The 25,515-nt window shown below is 42.0% G+C and overlaps 1 protein-coding gene across 1 annotated transcript; it reads left to right on the top strand.

Annotated features, from left to right (window-relative positions):
• Positions 1-10,251: 10,251 nt before the first annotated feature.
• Positions 10,252-10,890, top strand: PLAC1 (placenta enriched 1). Its single transcript, XM_019661236.1, has one exon. It carries the CDS (start codon positions 10,252-10,254, stop codon positions 10,888-10,890), a length of 639 nt encoding a protein of 212 aa, XP_019516781.1.
• The last annotated feature ends 14,625 nt before the right edge of the window (positions 10,891-25,515 follow it).

Here is a 25,515-nt window from a genome sequence, read left to right as displayed (position 1 = left end):
GAATGTCTGCAGAGAACCGAAGAAATTCAGTTCTGCACCAGGCTTCTTCACCCATGTTTGGACAACTTTTAGAGTTAGGAAACTCTTCCTGCTATCATACTAAAGTCTCCCTCCATAATTCCATTTCTCCTGTAGGCATCAAATACCAGCACCAGTAACCCTTTGACAGGCTCCTTTCTAACCTTTCGTCTCCATTCCTTTTTGTCTCTGCATCTGTAATTTCAAATGGAATTTAAGGTTGTAGCAAGACATAGAGTCAGAACATTAATAGTTGCAAGCCCTTATCTCAGGAAGGAGGCGTGTGCATGTGTGTCTGTTCAATCTGTTGGGAAGTATATATTTATTATGTTGCTAAGGCTGCAGTACAAAGTACCACAAACTGGGTGGCTTAAAACAACAGAAAATTATTCTCTCACAGCTCTGGAAGCTAGAAGTCCAAGATCAAGGTGTCAACAGGGCCATCAGAAAGATGGCTCTAGGAGAGAATGCTTGTTTGCCTCTTCTAGTTTTTGATGTTTGCTGACAATCCTTGGCATTCTTTGGCTTATAAATGCATCGCTACAGTCACATGGCTATCCTCTCCCTGTGTGTCTTTACATTATCTTTCCTCTGTAGTGTCTCTTTGTCCAAATTTCCCCCTTTTCGTTAGGACACCAGTCATATTGGATTAGAGCCCACACTAATGCCCTCATTTTAACTTGATTATTTCTTGAAAGATGCTATCTCCAAATAAGGTTACATGTTGAGCTACTGGAGGTTAGGACCTTCAACATATGAATTTTTTGAGGGGGACACAATTCAAGATATACAACATATGACATGATAAAAAAAATATAGTGAATGCCTAAATTTAAAATAATATTACAGTAAAAGACACATTGCCATTAATCCCCCTCACTTCAAAAACACTTATCCCATCGCTCTTGCCACTTTCTGAAGCAGTTCTGGAAGTCTTCTTTCATGAGTGTCTTTATTTGCACTGTCGTGGCTGCCTCGATGTCCTGAATCGATTCAAAATGTTTACCTTTCATGGTCATTTTGACTTTAGGAAAGAGCCAAAAGTCGCACAGTGCCAGATCTTGTGAATAAGGTGGATGAGGACACACCATAATGTTTTTATTTGACAGAAATTGCCATATACCAGATGCGATGTGTGACATGGAGCATTGTCATGATGGAGGATGAAACCATTTGCCCATTTCATGTTAATGGGTTGTTCGTGATCCATGATTTATAACACACTTTAAAACACACCTTCTCTCAACCGTAACTCACACCTAACTGACTGCACTGAACAAGCTGAAACTTGTCACACACTCTTACTAAGGTTCAATGTGCCACTTCCCATATTGAAGATTCCGGCCTTTCCGTTGGATGGCCCTCGGCAGCAGCACTCACCGTATTTTTTTTTATCACACCTCACACATATTTACAGCCAAGTGATGTAAGTTCAAAGTCTTGGCCCTTGAGAAAAATTTCAGAGGAGAGTTCTTTATTCTTTTTATTTCTTAATTTTTTTTTACTTTCATTTTTAACATTTTTTTCAGTTACAGTTGACATTCAATATTATTTTATATTAGTTTCAAGTGTACAGCATAGTAGTTAGATATTTATATGATTTATGCAGTGATCCCCCTGATTAGTCTAGTACTTACCTGGCACTATACATAGTTGTTGCAACATTATTGATTGTATTCTCTATGCTGTACTTTACATCCCAATGACTATTTGGTAACTACTAATTTGTATTTCTAAATACCTTCACCTTTCTCACCCAGCCCCCCAAGCCTCCTCCCCTCTAGCAACCATCAGTTTGTTCTCTGTATCTATGAGTCTGTTTCTGTTTTGTTTGTTCATTTATTTGGTTCTTTAGATTCCACATATAAGTGAAATCATATGGTATTTGTTTTCCTCTGTCTGAATTGTTTCACTTAGCATGATACCCTCTAGGTCCACCCATGTCGTCGCAAATGGTAAGATTTCATTCTTTTTTATAGCTGAGTAATATTTTATTGTATATAGGTACCACATCTTCTTTATCCAATCATCTATTGATGGGCACTTAGGTTGCTTCTGTATCTTGGCTATTGTGAATAACACTGCAATGGACATAGGAATGTATATATCTTTTCAAATTAATGTTTTGGATTTCTTCAGATAAATACCCAGAGAGTCTTTGTGAAGGGGAAGATAGATTGTTGTTAATATATATTTTAATAGCATTATATGTCACATATGTATATATTATCAGGCATAATAACATAATAGGTCAGCCTTTTATATTTATTTTTAACATTATTTTTATATATTTATTTTAAAGTATTTATATATTGTAATATGCAAATGATGAACACATGTTCAACCTATTATGTATATTTTTTAACCAAATACTAATTGCATGAAAAAGATACCAAGACAACACTCTGCCCCAAATATTTTGATATTGCTAGGAATAAGAAACTATCACACCCAAAACCAAACCTTTGTTGTATAATAGGTGCAGGTGAAACAAATGGAGAGTGATACTTACCAGTGAAATTCGATAGCATATGTGGAGATGAGGTCAACTTCAAAGCATTTTGGGGAGCACTCTGGCTGGGGGGCCCTGAAACAAAATCTGAAGTTGGCCTGGATCTCTCTCTTCATCTGGACTGGCAGAGCGAAGAGCCCAGCACAGAGTGACATGAGGGTCAACTTGCGGTAGGGGAGACTTAACCCATCTTGCCTCCAATTTCCCAGGAACCTCTGATGTTTTCTGAATTCTACCTCTGCCCTCAGAGCTGGTAGTGGACATGTAGATGTGCTCTGAGGAGGAACAGATACCCAGCCCGTGGTTTCGGTTCCTCCTTCTAGCTAAGGGAATCCATCCACAGGCAACTTCAATGTCCATTTGCCTCCATCAACCCAGTGACTCCAGCAGGCCCCTCCTAGGTACTCCATCGCTCCTCAGTACCTCGTGGACCTGAGACTTCCGGTTCTGACTACACTGTGTCTCTCAGTTGCCTAGACTTGGTCTGGTGGGATCTGGGGCTTTTCGCTTTCCTCCCATGTAAAACCAGACCAGAGGAGAGTTTCACCTTGTTTTCTCTGTAAGGCTTGACTTAGTTCACTTGCCTGAGACCATCAGAGTGGAGATAGCCTGTGGATGTATGGCTGAATCCAGACGTCCTAACACTGATTGTGTTTGGTTGTCTGACAGAACGAAGGAGGATAATGACCAGGGGGGAGAGGTTAGTACAGGGAGTTCTGGCTCTATTTGGAGTGGCTGGCTAAGAGCTAATTGACAGAACAGTAAGTATCAGTAGGCTGGGCATACACAGAGCTCTTGGTATCAGCAAGCCCAGTAGGCCAGCAGGCAGGCAAGTGGGCAGGTTGGGTCCCTTAACAGGAGCCCTGAACTCTCTACCAAAAACACTTCACTGCTACCCCAGGCCTTCAGCCTGGAGTTTAGGGAAGGAGTGGGGGAAGGGATTAGCCAGGAACCAGATTCAGGCCCTCAGTGGCTGGACAAGGAGGCACAGGGTCAGAAGGCGGTTTCTGCTAGTCATACATTGATTCCTTTATTCAATAAATATTTACAGAGTACTTACTATGTACAAGATACTCTAGTAGTCCAAGACCCAGTTCCTTAAGGAATTTGTAGTCCAAGAATTAAAGAATAGGAAAAAATAGTAGGGATCAGGAAAACAGCAGGAAACCGGTTTGGGCTTTCCTTTCTCTTTAGTGTGTGTGTGTCTGTCTTTCCATCTATCTGTGCCTCTCTCGCTCTCTCTCTCTCTCTCTCTCTCTCTCTCTCTCTCTCTCTGTGTGTGTGTGTGCATGCGCGCGCATGTAGGTGCGTATGCATATGTGTGATTTGCTCTTTTCACAATGTCCTGGCCACAGAGCAATGAATGTATCAAGACCCACTCCAATATGCATGTATGCCTCCCGAATTGTGGCTCTCTAACAACAGCCAACAGCCTTCCCATCAAAGGAACCTTTTCTAAACCTTTTCTCCCTTTTGGGAGCCAGAGGATGGTGAATGGCCTCAGTCAGAGTGTATACACACACACCAAGTGGCCACATTCTGGGTGGGGCATATATAAGTTAGCTTTGCGTTTTGGAAAGATGCATATTGGTCAAGTCAGTTAAAAATCAGCCAAACAGCCTGTAAACTCAACTTGGTTTGATTTGGACTTAAGCCATCCTTCCGCTGCAGCTATATACATGTACCTCACTTTAAGAAAACCCTTACCCAAAAATCCCAGGGAAGGATTTTGAAAGGGAGGGAGGAATGTGCCTGACCATTTTTGGAAGCTGCTATAACCCTCATTTATTGACACAGGTGTATCAAAGAAGTGGTGGAGCCCTTGAAGGAGCGTCTGATTCAACCTTCTGCCTTCTGACAGCAACACCCGGAAATCATCTCAGGTGAACGGGCCTTTATCTGGTTTGGGCAGATGTCCAGAGACTCCTAATGGGTTAAAAATGCAGCCGAGCTGGGAGCTTGGCTCAGACACAAACTTACCTTATCTTTTAAAATGAGAAGGGACTCTGGGGTTTTGTGGCAAAGGGTGTGGTTTTCTGAAAAATCAAACTCAAATAAATTATTAAATTAAAACATAAACTGAATTACAGGCATGCATTTGGGATTTTCCTTACATTTTTTGGAAATTATGAAATACATCCCTTGGTTCAACTTTAAAATTAAACTAACTCAGCTTCTCTGAACGAAGGGAAGGGGTTCCCATGACCTGATATTTGCAATTTCCACCAAACTTGGGCTTTCTGTATTTATTTGGAAATACTTATGTTCAGTCAGAGTATGGTTTACCCTTGTTGTGGAGCCTTATTATGGTTTGATTTCACATCAGACTGCTCACCTTGTAGTAACCAAATTTGTGATCCAACGAAAACGTCTCTCTTTTACAAGGAGCTTGGACTCTTACTTATTTCGCAACATTTATTTGTGCATGAGATGAACCATGACATTTAAACTATGCTTGATAGCTTAACAGATTATAAGAACAAAACCAGATGGCCCAAACAAAAATAATGCTTTGATTGCTTTCAAATTCAATGTCAAAAATTAAAAACAGCTTTCAAAAAGCCTTGGCTTTTTTCCCCCAGAAATTACATATATATATATATATACATATATATATGTATATATATATACATATATATATATACACACATACATACATATGTGAGTGTGTGTGTGTGTGTGTGTGTGTATATATATATATATATATATATATATATATATATATATATATAACTTTCCCCAAAATAGCTAGAAGTGTATAAACTAAAAATTTAACACTGGTTATTTTCAGGTTGTGGAGTGTTTTCTTCTTTTCTATGCCTCCCAATTTTTCTACAGTTACTTTTTGAATCAGAAAAACATTTTAATGACTACATCTTTAATAAACTACTTCTTAGTTTAATTTTAATGAAGTCTTTTCTAGGTTGAGTCAAGGTGTTTTCTTCTGTTGAGAAAATGGGCATTGTTAAACATTAGCAGTTCATAATTCTTCTTCCACACAAAATGATGAATAACATGCAGTTACTTTTCACACTGTGTTCCACGAGGCTGGAAAACTGAGCCAGACCAGATTCTTTAGAATTAATATAAGTTCTACAAAAGCAGTTATTTAATTTTCTAACTCTCTTTAATGTACCTTTGACATCATTAGTATAATCACAATCCTTACTTTTTTTTGAGAGCAGTGAACCAACTAATTCTTTACAACTGAGCTTGAAAAAGATCCTTAATTTAAAAAGTCTCCCAAACCTTGAGATAGTTGGCAGGGCAAAGGCAGAATGTAAGTATTTGAATTTCTCAACTAGAGAGTTCACAAAGTGTTAGGACTCTTTTTTCCAGTCTTGTTTTGTAAAAGAATCTTTATTCCAACTCAGATTCATTTTTCTTCAAATCAGCTGCAAGAGAGCAAACAAACTTTGCTGCAAATCAAAGCCCTGACAGTTATATTTCCCTGAGATAATTGCATTCTGCTTTGGACTTTCCTTTTCCCCTCTGTTTCCTTTTGTTTTGACAACAAGATTCTGGGAAAACAATATACAAATGATAACTATGCTGTCATGAGTATACTGAATTTTAAAAATAAATAACTGTCGACCCCAAAAGCTTCCAGGAGCCTATGGAGTGAGTTCTTTTTCCAAACCGTTCCAAAACCAGATGTGGAAATGTTTAGCTAATTCCCCTCCCCACTCCCCATGCAAAGAGTTCATATGTGTCTCTGACGACATCAGAGCAGATGGGGAGGCAAAAATCCTGTCTGCTTTCAAGGAGATTTGTGTTACACTTCTCAATTCACTCACCAACATCACAAAACAAATTTGGACTGCAGCTTTTGTCTCTTTTTTTTTCTTCCTGAGATGAAAAATGCTCTGTGTTTAGACCAATATCCAACCTCTTTCTTATAAGTCATTAAGAAATAGAGTTCATATTCCCAGAATGAAATGTTTAATGATTTTTAAAAGTATTTATTAAGCATTAGGCTTATTAAGGAGTTCTTGAAAAAAGGGAGGGAGGAAAACTCTGTTAAAGGAACTAATGGAAAATGGATATGCATAAACCACATTTAGAAAAACAGAAAGCTACTGTACTCTGAGGCTGCTAGAAAACCAAACATTTTGCATCCAGGTGTCATTAGCAGCTCTGGTTTTGCTGGCCTCTCTATAGCTTAGTTCAGCACAGTATGTACCAATAGCTGAACCCTACTTGGCTATACAAATGCATCAAAATTCATTGCTTCTTGAATATCACAGGGATAATTTGCAATCAAGTCAAAATAGGCTATGCTAATGCAAACCTTGAGACCTGCTTTTTGACAGCCTAGCCACCTCCTCCAGGAGCTGGACAGTAGTCCAAAGTGAGCGCTCCTTTCTGTGCATTTATTTCTACCCCAGTTCTCAACGCCCCATAGCTCTGAAGATTTCTGGACACCTTAAATCGGATTCTGTCCACAGCTCCCGGGATGCTGTGCACAGCCCCAACTATGGCTAAAAATACCTTCAGTTTGGCACCCCCCCACCCCGCACCACCCACTCTTCTGGCACCCCTTCCCATCTCTAGCTCCTCAGCCTTCTTTTTCCTCTGCACCCAGTAATCAGAGCCCACCTTCTCTCTCCCCTGTTCTGCCAGCACATCTCAGCTAGAAGTTAGAAAAGCCAGCTGATTTTAGAAAGTCACCATGTGTTGTGAATGACTTACAACCATCCCCCAACATACACACATGCACACAAATACACACACACAAACTCTATACCCTTCCCTGGGAATTGCAGGCTACAGGGAAGGGAGGTTGCCCAGTTCTGATAACCTGTACTCAGTAAAAGGGAGCAACACCCCAAGTGTGGCATTGAACTAGGTATTAGTGAGCTCATTAGTGAGGCAGTCTAAAATCATTGGTTGGAGGGACAACTGTCTTGTTTCTCAGAGGATCTGGGCTTTTTATTATTTTTTTAAGATCTTATACTATTGTTTTGTTTTTAAACTTTATTGGGGAACAATGTTTTTTTTCCAGGACCCATCCACTCCAAGTCAAGTTGTTGTTCTTCAATCTAGTTGCGGGGGGTGCAGCCCACCATCCCATGCGGGAGTCAAACCGGCAACCTTGTTGTTAAGAGCACGCACTCTCACCAACTGAGCCACCCGGCTGCCCTGAATCTGGGCTTTTTAGAACCATTTGGATTATCCATGAGAGGGAGGAGGAGGGAGGAAGATAGGAAAGATGCTTGAGGGAGGGAGAGGAAATGGATGGCGTAACTTCCCGGACAATAACACAGCTTTAAACTTAGGTCTCTGTTTTTGAGTTTGAACAATGAAAATGGAATGGAAGAATTGTTTCTCTGGCCTATTGCAGGAACTACTTAAACAAGAGGGGTTTGTTCAGAGCTAGTAGGCCCAGGCTGTGCAATGATGTTAAGGACAGAAGGAAGGAAGGAAGGAGAGGGAGAGAGAGAAAGCCACTCCTAAAGCATGCCCAGGATAAGATGGTCTTCTTTAGACCAAGACAATAGTGCAGTAGTGATGGAGTGATTATGTCAGCTTCCAAAAGGAACCTCAGCAAATATCTTGCTTCATTCCCGAGCAAGTGCTTTGTTTATTTAACTGTTGAGTCATCATCCAGGACCAGCTGGCATCAGAGTTTACTTGGTTTGTTGTTGTTGTTGTTGTTGTTGTTTTATCTTGTTGGTGTTATTTTTTGGAAGGGTAAGAGGGTCCAGGGTTTTTGTGTGTGGCTTCTGTTTTTGCTTTGTGTAAAACAAAAGAGCAGTCCCAGGAGAGACATTTCAGAGTGAAAAAAAAGGGAAAGGAAGGAACCTGGGTGGACCCTTACGCTTCTCTTTTCACCCCAACACCCCGGAGAGAATGACGGATCATTAATGAATGAGAGATAGCGAGACTGATCTGTACCAATCAGATCACGTGGCTGACTTAGAAACAAAGCGTTTCATGCAGGCCGGTGGTGCACTTTTCTAGTGGGATCGTATGCCATGGTTTCCATTAAAGAATGCAACAAATTCATCAATAGCAAAGGAAGGGAAAAAGCTGCATTTTTGCAACTGGGGAAAGGAGGAGGAAGGAAATGTCTTGGAATGCTTTTCAGCACAGTGCTGTGCACATAGTAGGCAATAAATATTAGTCAAAAATGAATTCATTTATGCGAGGGTTACTTAACTCAGCAGGGAACAAAAATAAAATCCTTACACATATATATCCAATTCCTTTGAAATGTTAGGCACTTCTCTATTTGATTTATGTCATTTTGACTTTTAAAATGAAAGCTGAGTTTGACAATATTTGATGATATTCCTCTTCCTTCTTCATTTGCCACTTCCTTCTGATGTTGTGTTTTAGGCACTTGTTCTTAGCATTACTCTTTTGTCTCCCCACTGCTCTGCCTGTCATTCTTTAGGAAGTGAAAAGGCAATAGGACTAGGAGGTGGCCACAGAGTTTCCTACTGAAAAAAACAAAATGAACAGCTAGTGAAAATAAAAGAAGAATGTAAAGCAAAGCATGTGACTCAATGAGGTGCCAACCATGGCCACAAAGGATATTTTAGAAAACCACTATGCTGTACACCTGAAACTAATATAAAGTAATATTGAATGTCAACTGTTATTTAAAAAAATAGTCACGGGGATATAAAGTACAGCACAAAAGAAAATACCTTGTCAATCAATGTGTAAAATGCAAACCCAAGACCCCCTTTCTCTAATATAGGATGTTTGAGTAGTTTCATGTATAATATGGATCAAAAAATATAAAATTAAAAACCAGTATGCTTTTGTTTCTGTAATTTCACTATTTTACAAGGTGTCCCACTTGATATATCAGGGAATCTATTGATCATAATGGCTTATGATGCTACTGCTAGAGTTTTTGAAGGCTTCATTTGATCATTTTAATGGAACCACTCAACAAAATTTCAATATTTGGTTGTCAGGAATAAACCACAGTTTCTTCTTAGGTTTTTATTTAATTACATTTGTTGCTAAGCAAAAAAAGGCCATAGGGAGGGGTTCATTAGTGTCACATATGGGAGGACACTGGGGCCCCTAAGGAGGGAAGTACTGCCAGCTTGAATTAAACTGTATCTCCTGTCTCCTTATTTAATGTTTGGCATGAAAACTGCTTTTGTTTTCTTTTGTTGGGGTTACACACAAAAAGATGCCACTCTTGATCAGTATAGACTCTCATTCTACATATGAGGGATGTGTTTTATACCAAAACAGAACAGGAAAGTTACTTACAGGAGACACTGTAGTCATCCATTAACCTGTGAGCACCAATAATGAAATTAAAATTCAGTTCTCTGTCACAAGAATGTTTTCCTTTCCCTTTTCTCAGCTTTATTGAGGCATAATTGACAAATAAAATTGCAAGATATTTAAAGTGTACAGCATGATGCTTTGATATACGTATACATTGTGAAAGGATTCCCCTCGTCAAGTTAATTAACACATCACATATTTAACATTTTTGGTGAGAACATGTAAGTTCTATTCTCTTAACCTTTATTTATTTATTATTTATGTATGTATGTATGTATGTATGTATTTATTATGTCGATGCTTTAGGAATGGCCTCTTATTTTTTTAAAAAATGATCATGTTTGAACTTTTGATAGGAAATAAGATGATCTGCCTTTTGTGTTTTTTTTTTTTTGGACTCTAGAAATCCTCACCAGACAGCTTCCTGTTTCCTGAGAGCTATTACGTGATCAGCTACAGGGATGAAAGTTTCCAAGTTGATAGGAAAGATGGTCATCCTCATCTCTGTGTTTTCGACCTGTTCTGGGCAAAATCCAATGACTGTATTGTGCTCCATAGACTGGTTCATGGTCACTGTACACCCCTTCATGTTGAACAATGAAGTATATGTTCACTTTCATGAGTTACACTTGGGCCTGGGCTGCCCTGCCAACCATGTTCTGCCACATATGTACCAGTTCACCTACCGCATTACGGAATGTGGCATTAGGGCCAAGGCTGCCTTGCAGGGCATGGTTATCTACAGCACCGAGATACACTATGCTTCAAAGGTTACCTCATCTAAGCGCGTGATCCCAGTGTCATGTGCTGCCCCGCAGCGCTCCCCGTGGTTCAGTCCTCCCTACTCCGTGAAAGTAGCCAGCAAGATAGGGACCACAACCCAGAATGGTGAGACATGCTACAAAGTGTCTAACATGTCACAGTCCAGTGAAAGTCCCAACTGTGACTGCCCACCTTGTACCTTCAACAGAGAAGAGCATACCCAGGCCCCACATCACCAAGCAGAGGCTCAAGAGAGCCCTTCTGCTCAGTCATCTTTCTTTGTAGATACTTGTGAGGACTGGTCTCTTCACTCAGATGATCTGATTGAGTCCATGTGAACCCCACTTTGGGGTCTCCTATAGAGGCTCTGTCTACAATTAGCACATATTATTTACTAGTATCAGGCAAATAAGTGCACTTGTGGCTGTCTTAGGAGTGCTTTTAAGCTAGGGCAGCCTGTGGTAACTTCATGTACAAAGTGTTTTATATTGTTATATGTTTTTAAAAGCCAAAATAAAATTCTGATGTCATAAAAATATCAGTTGGGCATGTTTCATTTAATAAACACATACATAATATAACTTTTACTATGGGCCAGACAATCTTCCAAGTGCTTTTGAAATATTAGTGCCTGGTCTCTCTTCTCTAGGATAACTTATCTCTCCTTTAAGGTCCCCACACTTAATCCCTCTTTCTGTATCTTCATTTCACTTATACTTTGCAGCTTTCCAATGAGTCCTTAGCTACATACTTTCCTAGTTTGATCTATGGCTGTAGCACTTTTCATCCACAGAAGGCATAGGTTGCACTAGTGATTTTTATAAGCCACCAATGGTTCTAAGTATCACTCAAGCCACATCCCACTAACTAGTTGGTAAGCTCCTAAGGCCAAGGGCTGGATCTTATACTTTAGTCACAGACTGATAGTTCTTTGAAAGGAGTTTTGTTCCCCAACTTACATGATCAGAAAATGTTCATCCAAGTTTGGCTATCTATTAGCTTTCACAAAGACTTGGAGGGGAAAGGGTAAGTAAATGTATTCAACAAATATGCATTGAATGCTACTACAGTCCAGGTGCTGTTCTAGGCACTAAGGATATGGCAATGAATAGAAACTAAGGCTCAAAGAAACTGAGGTCACACAGCTAGTCAATAAATAAATAAGTAAATAAAGAGACATTTAGATAGCGACAAATGCCATGAAGAACTTAAAACAAAGTGATATGAGAGAAATTGGAGAAGGGGTTGGAGCAGTCAAGGAAGGCCTCTGAGGACTTGTCATTTGAATTGGGTCTTGAATGTGAAGAAAGACCCAGCTCTGGGATGATCAGAAGCGTCTCATTTAATGCTCACTACAACCCAGAGAGAAGTACTCTTATTATATCCATTTTACACATAAGGAACCTGAGGCACAGATGATTAAGAAACTTTCCCAAGTTTCTTTCCCAAGTGACTTTCCCAAGGTCACTCCTCTATTAAGAAGTAGACAATGGGGCCGGCCGAGTGGCGCGATGGTTAAGAACTGGCTTGGGACGCCAGAGGGCCGCGGTTTGGATCCCACATATGAGGGCCAGTGACACTGCCCTCCACAGCTAAGATGCTGAACAACAGCTCAACCTGGAGCTCGGCTGCTGTGAGTCGCCGGCGACGGCGTAGGCTGCAGACCCTGTGGTTGCCATGGGCTACCATGTGTAGCTAGCAGCCAGCAGCCAGCGTGAGCGGCCAGCAGCCGCAGTGAGCGGCCGTCCAGAAGCCGGTGACTGATGTGCCTCGCCCGGGAAGAGCGCAATGATGGTGCCAACTTGGGCCAGTGAAGCAACGTCCTCCACAACTAGACTGAAGAACAAAATGACAGCAACTTGTCTGTTCCCCTTCCCCTAATTCCCCAGCACTGTTCCCATCCCCCAATTGCCCAATAAAAAAAAATCTAAAAAAAAAAAAAAAAAAAGAAGTAGACAATGTTAGCACAATGTACATGTTCGTGTACACACAAAGTGTTTCAGTAGATTAGTAGACATTAGAAATTCAGTAATTGTCTTAGTCCATTCAGACAGCTATAACAAGGTACCATAGACTGGGTAGCTTATAAACAACAGACATTTATTTCTCATGGTTCTGGGGGCTGGAAATTCTAGATCAGGGTGCCACTATCATCAGGTTCTGGTGAGGGCCATCGTCTGGTTTGCAGACTGCTATCTTCTGGATGTGGAAAGAGAGCTAGAGAGCTCTCTGGGGTCCCTTTTATAAGGGCGCTAATCCCATTCATGAGAGCTCTGCCCTCATTGGCTAATCACCTCCCAAAGGCCCCCACCTCCTAATACAATCACATTGGGGGTGAGGATTTCAACACATGAATTTTGGAGGGACACCCAACATTCAGTCCATTGGCATGGTAGTTGAAGAAACACAGCTGTTAATTTAAAAATCTCCTGCCCCTTCTTGAGGAAGACCAGATAATAATCCTTGAAAACAGTGTATTCATTCAACAAACATTTACTGAATTTGTCCTATGTACCCGGCATTATGTTAATGCTGGACATGCAATGGTGAACAAGACTTACACGGTCTAACCGGGAGGAGACAAGTAAAGAAGCTTAGGGACCTAGAGGCTATTGCAGTCCAGGCAATGGGCCTACGCAAAAACATGAGGATCTGGGCTGTGGCCATCAGAGAAACCACAAGTAGTTTAGTCCAATACAATGGACAGGGCGGGGGGTCTGCAGTTGATGGTGGTAAGAGATAGGGCTAGAGAAGTAGCAGTATACAAGACTATGTACAATAAAGGTAACACTTCCCTCCCCATCCTCTCTTCAGAAGCTTACAGATTATTAAACACTAAAACACATGTAACTTAGCAAACAATCAGTACTAGACACATTAGACCTGACATTCAATCTTCAAGGTACAGCTAGGAAAAGAAGAAGAGACACCAAAGGAGAAAGAAGAGAAGTGATCAAGAGATGAAAGGAGAAGTATGACTCATGGAATTCTATGGGGGAGAGCCGGGTGGGCTATATTTTCCAGTGCAACAGATAAGTCAAGATGCAGTAAGCCTAGGAATCATGAAATTGAGAGCCTTTGAACTAGACCTTAAATGAGAGATAGAATTTCACTAGGTGAAGATATAGGGGAAGGGCATTCTAGGCAATGAAAACAGCAAGAACAAAAATGCAAAACAACATTGTGGTAAAGAATCACATTTTGCCTGGGTAAACGTCCCAGTATGGTTGGCCATAGTTTTTCAGAATTCAGGAGTAATCTGTACTTATTGACTTGGACAAGCCATCACTTCATAAAAGTATACTTCAACCATTTCAGTTGCATGTTTGATCTTCTCCACTTGATTGTATGCTTCTTAAGCATGGTTGGCACTCTCCTATTTGTTTTGCCTTTCTCTTACATGGTACTTAATAAAGGTACTTAGTCCGGACTGACTGACTGGTACTGAGAAAAGGTCTGGGAGTTCATAAGCAGAGGAACCATTCAAAATATGGGAAGATAGAAATGTCTTAAGAAAAACCTGCATTTTGAATTGGTTAACTTATTTACCTTTGAAATGCAATTCTAAAAGAGTATTTTCCTCCTTTCTTGTAGTAATGTTCATTCCTTTTCTAAGGTGACATGATTAACAAAAGTCTATTACATAATCTTAATCATATTTGTGATAACAAAAAGAAATGCAATCAAAAGAAATGAGAATTTTCATCTTTCTTTCAATATCTGGGAAAGCCAAAAGTTTCTGAAACCATTTGTGATGATAATTGCTTGTCAGATATTTTAAAATTAGACCTATAATGAAAATTTCACCCATAAAAGGAGACTCAAAGTAACATTTAAATTTTATTCCTATAACCTGAAAACAACAAACAAGATTTTATAAAAAAAACTGTGTAAAGTTCAGGACAAAAGTTTTTTATCCCTATTTTTAACCAATAGACCGTTTTGGAGATGTAAGTACCCCAATCTCTCCATTGCTCCACCAAAAATGAAAGCCTGCTTAAGCATTAAACTAAACAGAATGCTGTTCACACACACACACACACACGTGCACACACACGCACGCATGTGCACGCGCAGACAGGCACACACACCATGTTTATAAGAAACACATTATCAAGGGACAAGTGTTTATTATAAAGGGAAAGCTAATTTTCACAGAAACATCCTTTACTTTTTTTCTTTTTTCTTTAGTGTTAATCCCTACGATTGATCTTAAAGATATCCTGTTTAAATAGTACTTATAGTTGTTTATTCCCAAAAAAGAGAGAAAAAGGGGGGGAGGAACTTTGTGATTTTTCTACAGCTTTTCCAGAAGAAAACAAATGATTTGGTCAGATTTCACCTTATAATCTTAGGTTGGTTATATAATTACAAGACCTTCTGTGTTAGTTATCTATTGCTGAAAACAAATTACCCTAAAACAACAACCATTTATTACCTCACAGTTTCTGTGAGTCAGAAAACTGGACACGACTTAGCTGAGTGCCTCTGGCTCAGAGTCTCTCAGGAGGTGCAGTCAAACTGTGGGTGTGGCCGCAGTCATCTCAAGGCTCAACTGGAAGAACCCACTTCCACACCGACTCAAGGGGCTGTTGGCAGGAGGCCTCAGAGCCGCTCTGTGGGCCTCTCCATAGGCTGTCTGAGTTTCCTCATGATATGGAAGTTGATGGTGATGATTATGATGATGATGATGATAGAAAGAGAAGAAGGGAAGGGGAGGGGAGGGGAGGGGAGGGAAGGGACACAGCCTAAGTTAGAAGTCACAGGCTTTTTGTAACCCAATCTTAGTGATATCTCATGGCTTCTGCCATATTCTATTTGTTAAAGTGAGTCTCTAGGTTCAGCCCACACATAAGGGGAGGGGATTACACAAGAGTGGGAATACTAAGAGACTACTGTAGTGGGGACCTTCAATCTGATCATACTGGCAAACTCCACAAATACAACATTCTTCAATTTATTTATGTAAATACAATTAATGGCAGGGCACAGACTGGGTGGAAAAATACATGATACATGATACTGTCACTGCCATACCCCTTGCCTCAGTCAGTTCTATTTTCCTTCTCCAGGGAAAACAAGTCCTACAGGCTCCAAGTTACAGGACTGACTGATTGGTTAAAGGCATTCCAGAGGAAGCTTCCATTTATTTTTATAAGAGGACATTACTCTGCCACAAAAAAAGAATGAAGTCTTACCATTTGCGACAACATGGATGGACCTAGAGAGTATTATGCAGAGCGAAATAAGTCAGACAGAGAAAGACAAATACCATATGACCTCACTTTTGTGTGGAATTTGAAGAACAAAATAAATGAGCAAACAAAACAGAAATAGACTCATAACACAGAGAAAAAGCTGGTGGTTGCTAGATGGGAGGGGGGTTGGGAGATGGGGGAGAAGGTGACAGGATTAAGAAGTACCAACTGATAATTACAGGAGAGTCACAGGGATGTAAAATACAGCATAGGGAATACAGTATAGGGAATATTGTAAAAACTATGTATAGTGACAGATGGATACTAGACTAGTTTGGGAGGGTCACTTCGTAAATTATATAAATGTCTAACCGCTATGCTCTACACCTGAAACTAATATAAAATAATATTGAATGTCAACTCTAATTTTAAAAAATACTCACGGGGACATAAAATACAGCAAAGGGAATACGGTCAGTAATATTGTAATAACTATGCATAGTATCAGATCAGTAATAGAGTTATTGGAGTTATCGCTTTGTGAGGTATATAAATGTCTAACCACTATATTGTTTTCTATACCTGAAACTAATAAAATAAAAAGAGGACATTGATGCAGACATTTAAAGCCAAAGGGACAAAGTGTAAAAGTTAAAGTAAATGATATAAATGATGATATTGGGTAGAGGCTCTAATGCTGTTTCTAATGTTACCCATGTTAGTGATCATGTAAACTCTGTCAACAGTCCTCTAATGTAGTGTAATTCAGATCAGGCCAACAATCTTCTAATCTAATTCAGAGTGGGGGTGGGGAAGGTAGGGAAATCTGTATTATATATACATGTATGTGTGTATGTGTATATGCACATATATTTATTTATGTATGTATAATATATGCCATTAATATCCAGTTTCTAAGGACAACTGGCAGAGGGTGTTGCTCATTGATTTATATAAGAATATTAAGGGCCGGCCGAGTGGCGCGATGGTTAAGAACTGGCTTGGGACGCCAGAGGGCCCCGGTTCGGATCCCACATATAAGGGCCAGTGACACTGCCCTCCACAGCTAAGATGCTGAACAACAGCTCAACCTGGAGCTGGGCTGCCATGAGTCGCCGGCGACGGCGTGGGCTGCAGTCCCTGTGGCAGTGGATTGCCATGGGCTACCGTGTGTGGCCAGCAGCCAGCGTGAGCGGCCAGCAGCCGCAGTGAGCGGCCGTCCAGAAGCCGGCGACTGATCTGCCTCGCCAGAGAAGAGCGCAATGATGGTGCCAACTTGGGCCAGTGAAGCAACGTCCTCCACAACTAGATTGAAGAACAAAACAAAACGACATCAACTTGTCTGTTCCCCTTTCCCCAATTCCCCAGCACTGTTCCCATCCCCCCAATTCCCCAATAAAAATCTTTAAAAAAAAAAAGAATATTAACACAATGCTTCCCATCACTTACTACTGCCATTGTTTTGCTTCCTGTCCAATTCACAACCATCTGGCTTGGCCATTGATGAAGTTCCTGTAACTTACCTGAAGGGTAAGGCATGAAATCAAAGTAGCTCACAGAATTATTAAACAGCAGTAGCTGAGAGGGGCTAACTGAGTCTGAGCAGGTGGTGGAGTTGTAGGAAGGTTCATAAACAGGTTTCCAGAAGTGAAGTGAGAGGCTTGTCCTTCTCTCTGAGGCTTTGTTGGCATCCATTTGTAGATGTTCTCTGACAGGCAGTGGGGAACTGCTCTGCGTCAGAGAAGTAAATGCTAATACCAGTTTTCAAACGTAAAGGAACATAAAAAAAAATAATAATCCCTGCCAGCTGTCTAGAAATGTACCACTTGAAGCACTTATATTCTACAGTTACTAGGAGGAATATTTAAATTGCCCAAGTTATTTTCAATGTTATTTTAACTTTGTCACACACACCCTATTATATAAACACCGTGCTAATGTAAATTATTCACCTTTTAAAGTTACTTCAAATTTTTTGACTTTTAGCCAAATACCTATTTCTATCAAGAATTCTTTTGACTTGTAAGTCTACAACTTAAACACGCACACAACTTTAAAAGTTTATTTTCCAAGTAATGCCCATAGAATATTTATTCTGTTTTCTAAGTTGCATTTACATGACAAATTACTAAAAGAAAGCCAGTGTGGGGAGAGAAGGGGTAAGTCCTAAAGCAGTAGCAAGACTGGTTTCTTTGAGATTAGAAAAATCCCAGCCCTTCCCACTACCAAGGGTGGGTCAAGTCAGGAACAAATTGACCAAAATTAAGCCTCAATGTCATTCCTACACCAACTCCTTGTAATAATTTACAGTCTGCAATCAAAATAAAATAACCTTTGCAAAAATCTGGCTTTTTATGATCCAAGCTACAAATTAACTCTCATTTTCATTCCATATTTCATCTGCTTAATTTGTGCTCCACTAAGGTAGAGAAATCACAGTCTTCTGATTATATTCAGATGCACTTAAGCTCGAAAGACGTTTTGATGTTTGGGTTACAGCAACTACGGGGAATATTTAAGTTGCCCAAGTTGCTTTCAGTGTTGTTTTAAGTTCATGAAAATATTTAATGACAATTTTTTAAGCTGCCCATGAAAAATAACATTCTCCAGCTTGAAGCCCTGCCACCACCCAAAAACGGTTAGCCTCAGTCCAGAAGGTGTGTATTTTCATTCCTCTGTTCCATCAAATCAACACATCATGTTAAGTTTCTGGATTCTTTTGATGAATTTTTTCCCTACTATTTACTAGTATTTTAAAACGTTTTTATGAGTAACTTAATGGGAAGTTGATTAACTTTAAAGTGAAGTCCTAGTGGGGGGGGATATCGTGGTGTGTGCATATGTAGGTGTGTGAGAGAGAAAGGAGGGAGGGAGGGAGAGAGAGAAAGAGAAAGAGAAAATAGCTGCTGACAAAAAGAAGTCCAGCACATCACCTGATACATACATAGTAGGCATACAATAAGTAGTATTTTTCCATCCTTTCTCTTTCCTAGTAAGAAAACTCACTGCTGTGTGGCATGGAGGCTAGGATATTCTGATTATTCAGGTCTTCATAGGTTTACCACAGTTCATAGTTCAGACTTACCATGTAAGCCAACTGAATCTGTTGCAAACATTGTTTCCATTACATCAGTCCCTATTCAAGGTCTTTTAAAGTCTCCACACCTTCTTGCAACTAAAATCAAAACTCGTCTACTTCCATGCCCTGCCCCACCCCCACCCCATAATCTATTTGTCCCAGATTGCGTAGAACCTATCTGTTCAGCTCAGTCTCCAACTAATGCCTGAACAGATAGCAACCGTCCTGCTAACTCTCTCTTTTCAGCTCGCCTCTATCACAGGTCCTCTGAAGCACAGGTTCTCCCATTTTATCCAAATTCCACCTCCCCTTCAAGGACTGGCTTGAAACATAAAAGTGTAAAATGGTGAAAAGTTTTTCAGGAGAGGGTTTATAGCACTGAATGCCTAATTTAAAAACAAATTAATCCCATATGATTACAAGGGGTGTGTTTCAAATGTCATCTCAGACCCACTTGCTAAGCCACCATGTCAGCACTGGGTTAGACAAACATTGGCACCAAGAGCACCAAAGGGCCCCTAAGCCAACTGTCAAGGATGTTGGCTATAATCTTTACCACCAACACAACATCTTCTTACCCCCTCCATTTCCTCTTTTCCCTTCTCAGGTATGCATTTATTTGACAAACATTGTATCAAACACCAGCTGATGCAAGTTATTGTGAAAATGCAGAGAAGATACCCACAGATAGACATGCCCCCACCCTCTGGGGAGCTTACTGTCTGCTAATTAGAAACTCAGAATAACGAGCTGTATGAAAGGGCTATGATGGGACAGGACAGAGGCAGTTAATTCCAACGCTGAGGTTATCTGAGAAGGCTTCACAGAAGAGGTGGCATTTGGGCTGGGGATGGGGAAATGGGAGGAACACACATCCAAGTTGGAGAGGGCCTTGAAGGCCACACTCAAGAGTTCAGTTGTTTGTTTTTAGTTGCTTTTCGTTGTGTGGTTTTTGTGACAAGGATTCATACGATCAGAATTGGGTTTTCAGGGCAGAATTCAGGAACCAGTGGAAAAGGGGTAAAACTCAGCTGGGAGACGAGTGGGGAGCCTGAGAAGTTTACCTTATGACCTAGTGGTGGCAAGTTGAGGGTCTGAACTAAGATACACGGTAGAAATGGACGGCAAGGCTTGGTTTTCTTTTTCTACTTTCATATTTTTTTCTCCCTCTCTTGCCCTTGCCCTCACTCTCCACCTCACCCTTGTTTTCACTAGTCCCTGCCTGTGGCCTAGGCAGTCCCTGGGGGCTCTGAGCTAAAGAAGCTGCTGAGCCCTGGGGTTTAGGGCAAATGCAAACATTAAAAACTGGGTCTGGATCTCCATTTCTTGCCAATGGATGCAGCCACTCTGGTCATTAGCTACTGCAAAATCCCACCTAATCTTAAACTGAAGAATTATTTTAAGAGAAAGGATGTAGAAGAAATGGCATTTTCCACCAGTCCTAGAAACTCTATTAAGTCATTTTTTTAATGCAAACAGTTATGTTTAGGGGTAAGAAGAAGAGCTGCGGGTGAGTTCTAGATAGTTCACTGGTAACAGCTTCAATGTACATGCTTCAATTATACATGTTGACTTTTCCTCCTTCCCTATTTCAACTAAGTATTTCATGGTTTGGAAAACACATCTTGGTTTTAAACAAAGATAGCACCCTTATCACCCTTCAATTTCCTGTTCCTTCCTCCACTCTCCATCCAGCAAGATACTATTTGCCCCCCAGGAGTGTTTTCTCTTTATGTGGCAAGATCCTAAAAGTGATGTCATTCAGACTTGGCAGAGCTCTGTGCTTTTTACAGGACCTCTTTGGTGCTGGTCACTTTAGGGCTTTTAAAAATTGTTTTATATATAAATGAAGCAACCAACTATCCAAATGCACGTCAGCCTCCTGAACACGATTATATTTGACGCTGACTTTGATTTATACTGGGGTTTTTCCTTCTCTCTTTTTCATAAATAGGTAAGGCTCAAGGAAAGTGCTAGAAGCATTCAAGTTAGAAACTGATGATCAGAATGTTTATGGTACAAGCAAGTGACCAAATCTAGCCTAGGATTACACTTGAACTCCTGTTCTTGTACGCAGGAGATGGGGTTTCCGTCTCCATGCCCATCATTACACTGTTCTATCAGTTCACACTCTGTGCAAAAAGTACAGCAAGTCATGTTTGCTTATGGGATGGTGACACTGTAGGACCAACACAGTGTAGAGATTGAGGCCACTATGCCCCTTCATTGTGGCTTTCCTTTGCACAAAGGTCTGATCATTTCTGTCATCTGACACAGTCTGTGATTTAATGGGCAAAAATCCAGAAATAATTAGACAATAATAGTATACACCCAACAAGAAAAACATGCTGTGTTTAAAGAAATCCTAGCAGCATTTAAGGCAGTGAGAGAAAAGAGGCCTCGAAATCAAAAGCAACAGCCATCAAGGCCTTACTAAGCTCCTCATTGGCAGAAAGGAAAAATTTACTAATTCATTCTACTTTTTCCTGGTGAGATCATGGGGGTGGGAAAGTTAATATCTGAAATTTTTTCCCAAAGTTCCAAGTTTTGCAAAGAATTATTTTTATCATACCTAATTTCATAAAGTAAAATGAAAGCTACCAAAGGGCACTATCTTTTTTTTGTTTAATCTGACAGTAGGGCAAGCATTATTCTATTACTGCTCACTGCTAGCCTTTTCTTGAACTCTGAAAAAAATCCTTTACAAATAACACAGTAGAAGCTTCATAACACGATTCCAGTTGTTTTCTTTCTGTTAAATCTGTAACTCTATCCTGATGTTATCTCTCTGAAGACTTCTGGATATTTACAACCTAAGGAGAGTCGTGTTTCCTTAATTCAAGGCCTTCATGAAAAACATAATCATAAAAGGCATTAGTATTTAAAATAAAAATGCTAAGTTCTGGAAATTTGCTTTACAATTTAAAAAAGAATCCTCAACCCAACTCCTTTCCCTAGTATCTATTTCCAGAGATTCATTCACAATTGCTTTTCAGAAAACACTTTCCAAAAATTATTCCAAATACCTTGTTTTGTGTAAATTCCTTGCTGAATATCTCCAGTCTAGAGCTAATTTATTTTTCTCAGCTGAGCCTTCAGATCCTTCAAAGCTATTGCTAAACTCTCCTCCCTCAACTGACTGTAATTATTTCTTATGAAGGTAATTTCTGAATATTTCATGGGGGGGAAAACCGAAGAAAAAATATGTGCCATTTTCCTGAAAATACCCGTTTTGAAACTACTTCAGAAATGACAGAAAACAATGAATGGTGTCCATTTTCTTTCGGGTTCCCTGCTGCCCGGTGAGAAGTTGTCTGACTACCAGTAGGAGGGCCTCCCTGACACCCCACTAGTGAGCTGTGGCGGGTTCTAGAATGCCCTAAGCACTTCTTAGGGCAATTTAAGTCTTTCGAGAGCTTTGTCAAGTTGGGAAGGGCCTTACTAAAATGAGAAGCCATTTGTAGAATCAGGGTTCGCTTCAGAGGTCCTAAAAAAACCTAAGAAAATCCTTGAGACATCGTAGTTGAAAAATATTTGAAGATTGTTCACTTGAGTAAATACTTAAGCCTGCCCTCCCTTACTTTCTGCGGCCTGTAGCCATATTACTCACCCTCAAAGAATTCATCAATATTCAACTGGCTCTCTAATTTGCTGATGTAGCAAAAAGAGTTTAATAAAGAAAACTGTTGCAATTTTTCTTTAGAGGACATGCCACAAACTCGACTTTTATCTTATAGTGCTGGAATCTTCTGCCTTTCTGCTAATCTAGATAGGGAAGTGAATGCTTACATGCAGTTAGACCAACCCAAGCAAATTTACCCACGAAACCGAGACTTCAATGCCCGAGAAAGTCTTGCACCCCAAGGACACTGGAGCGTATAAATGATCTATCTGAGGATTTAGAATCTTGTTCAGTCACGTCTGACAGCACGGCAAACTTTTAGCCCTGTCCACGAAGAGTTGTGAAGACTTTAATAGGGAAATTGTAGCTTAGAAGTAAGTTTTGTAGCGCCCAGCGAAGCAGTACGTTTTAAAACCTTTCCTGCAGTTTTAAAGCCTTTCCTGCAAATCAAATTCTTGGTCTGTAAACTCTTTTTGTTTAATTTTTAAAAACAGCTTTGCAGACCCTGGAAGTCCCTAGTGTCTCTCACCCACCCACTTCAAAAAAAAAAAAAACTCAGACACCAGCAAAGGCCATGCAACATTTGCAACGCCCTGGATCTGCGAGAACGCCCTTGCAAAGAAATTAACGTTTTATATCAGATCTACAGAAACATCACAGTAAAATGCATGTGAGAGTTAAGTAGCTCAAGAAACTGGAGCGCGGAGCAGCACCGCAGAATCCGTGGTTTTATTTTTGTATACTGATTTCTGGTGTGTGTGTGTGTGTGTGTGTGTGTGTGTGTGTGTGTGTGTGTGTTGCTACATGCTTTTGGCACCTGATTTTTTTCCCCCAACGCCCGCGACGGTTCTCCATTACCCTGGCCCAGGGCGCAGGCCGCGACAACCTCGACCTCCCTCGGGGAGAGCGAGGGACACGGGCCGCGGTGGCGGCTTCAGGCGAGCGGCTCAGATCCCCGCGGCCAACTGTTGTCCTCACTCGTCCGCGGAGCAGGCGGCCAGCACCGTTGAGCCGGCTGAGTCGGAGTCGGACCCCGGGTTGGCTGGAAGCTTCCAGGACAGCCCCCTCCCAGGGCAAGCGCGCTTGGCAGCGCCTCCACAACGCTGAGCGCCTGGCTGCCCACCTGCCTCGAGCCGCCCCCCCCCCCCCGGCGCCCCGGGGCCCCTCCTGGCCTGAGTCCCGTGCCCAAGACTGTGGCCGCTGCAGGCTAGTGCTACCCATTGCTATTCCCGTCCAGCACCCACTCGGTTTGAACCCTGCTTGCTCGCAGATTTGTCCCACCCGGGACAGGGAGAGAGAAAGCAGCCGCGCTTATTTTCTTAGACAGCGTTCAGGCGCTATTTTTGTTATGATATTTTGCAAATGTACAGGAAATATGCAGGAAAGTTGAAAAAATACAACAAGGAATGTCCGTTCCCACCCCCACCTGGATGTAACAACCGTAACATATTGCAGCACTTGCTTCCCCCTTCTCTCTCAGAATGTGTGCTTGTGTTAACTGCATCATTTGAAAACTGAGGACATCATGACATTTCAGTTCTACAAGCATCTGCTAAATAGAAGGACGTCCTCCTGCTTACTGTCAATACTATTCACACACCTAAGAAAATGAACGCTCCGTCCCTAACAGCCTCTAGCATCCAGACTAAGGGCTCGGTTTCCTCCTGTTTCCCCACCTCAATCTTAAAATCAGTTTCCCTTCTTGGACTGGGACATGTGTAGACAATTGTTCTCTCCCTCTGTGCTGTCCCCCAAAGCGGACAGCCAGCACGTAAAGGGCTCGTCTGGTCCCAGGGGCCTCTGTCCCTGAGAGCCTGGCAGGATGGCGTGGGCAGGGGAAACCCGACAAGTCTGGACTCAAACACTTAGGGAGAGCTCTGCACTCACGCGGTCCGGGGCCCCGGGATCCACCCCCAAACCATTTCAGGCACCCCCGGGAAGCACAGCGTAGAGGCTTTGCTCAGCCAACTTGCGCCCTACTGGCAGCTCAGTGGGCACCGCGAGGGGACCTGTGGGCTCAGGGTGACGTGAGTCCTGTTGGTCTCCGGGTGCGTGCTGCGCTACCTTGTGTGCTAGGCTTTACCGTTTTCCATTCTCTCTTTTTTTCCTCCCTGAGCCCCTGCTATTCATCTTTGGATCGGCTATTTGGGCGCCCTGTGCCCTTCTCGGTCCTTCCCGGCTTTGGGCCAAGGCCGTGGCGTCGAGCGCCTGCACAACCCCCCTTCCCTACCGCTCCCTCTCTTCCCCACCCCCCTTCCGCCCCCGGGCCCCGGAGAAGCGCGGGGAACAGGGGCGGGGGGAGTGCGAGCACCGCGTGGCCACGCCCCCGGAGCCGGCTTTTTCTAGGGCCGCTCCCGGAGCCTCTCCACTGGCTGCCCCACTCGCCTCCCTGGGTGCGCACGGCTCCGGCCCCTCGCTCCGCTCGGCCTCCGCCACACCGTTCTCCGAGCTTCGGCTGCAGCCAGCCAGAGAGCTCGCCCTTCGCGCCGCCACCCCGGCTCCCGGCTCTCTGCGCCCGGCTCTCGGTCCTTGCTCCTGGTGCCGGGCCCCTCGCGCCCGGCGATCTCGCCGCCTCGCAAGTCCCGGCCCTGCTCCCCGCCCAAGCCCGCTCTCTTGCTATCTGTGCCCCCCCTCCCCGCGCGCGCGCGCGCACACACACACACACACACACACACACACACACACACACACACACCCTTCCTTCCTCCCTCTCTCTCTTGCTTGCTGGCTTGCACGTTCACTAGCTCTCAGACGCGGCGAAGCAGCTTCGCAGGAAAATCCCAGAAACCTTTGCAAAAAGCTGACAATGAAATTTAAGAAGTTCTTCGATTTCGGCGCCATTTTCGAGTGGATCGAGAGGTGACATACGGTTTTTTTTAAGGGAGTTGTTGTTTGGCATGCTCCCCCCCTCCCCGTAACTTGGGTTAGGGCAGACTGAAAAAAATCTGGTGACAAGGCTGAAAAAGTTTTGTGTTGCTTTGGGGTTGTAAAGCACGTTCGGGGGCCGGGGTGCGGGCGAAACAGACCTTGAAAGTGTTTCACACACGAGTGCGGCTGGGAAAAT

The sequence above is a fragment of the Hipposideros armiger genome, unplaced genomic scaffold (assembly GCF_001890085.2).
Source record: "Hipposideros armiger isolate ML-2016 unplaced genomic scaffold, ASM189008v1 scaffold_341, whole genome shotgun sequence".
Classification (NCBI taxonomy): Eukaryota; Metazoa; Chordata; class Mammalia; order Chiroptera; family Hipposideridae; genus Hipposideros; species Hipposideros armiger.
The sequence above is the reverse complement of the archived record's forward strand: the minus strand, read 5'-3'. Positions and strand labels throughout refer to the sequence as shown.

Excerpts from the sequence above, each read along its gene's own strand:
- PLAC1 (XM_019661236.1), top strand. The coding sequence starts at position 10,252 with ATGAAAGTTTCCAAGTTGATAGGAAAGATGGTCATCCTCATCTCTGTG.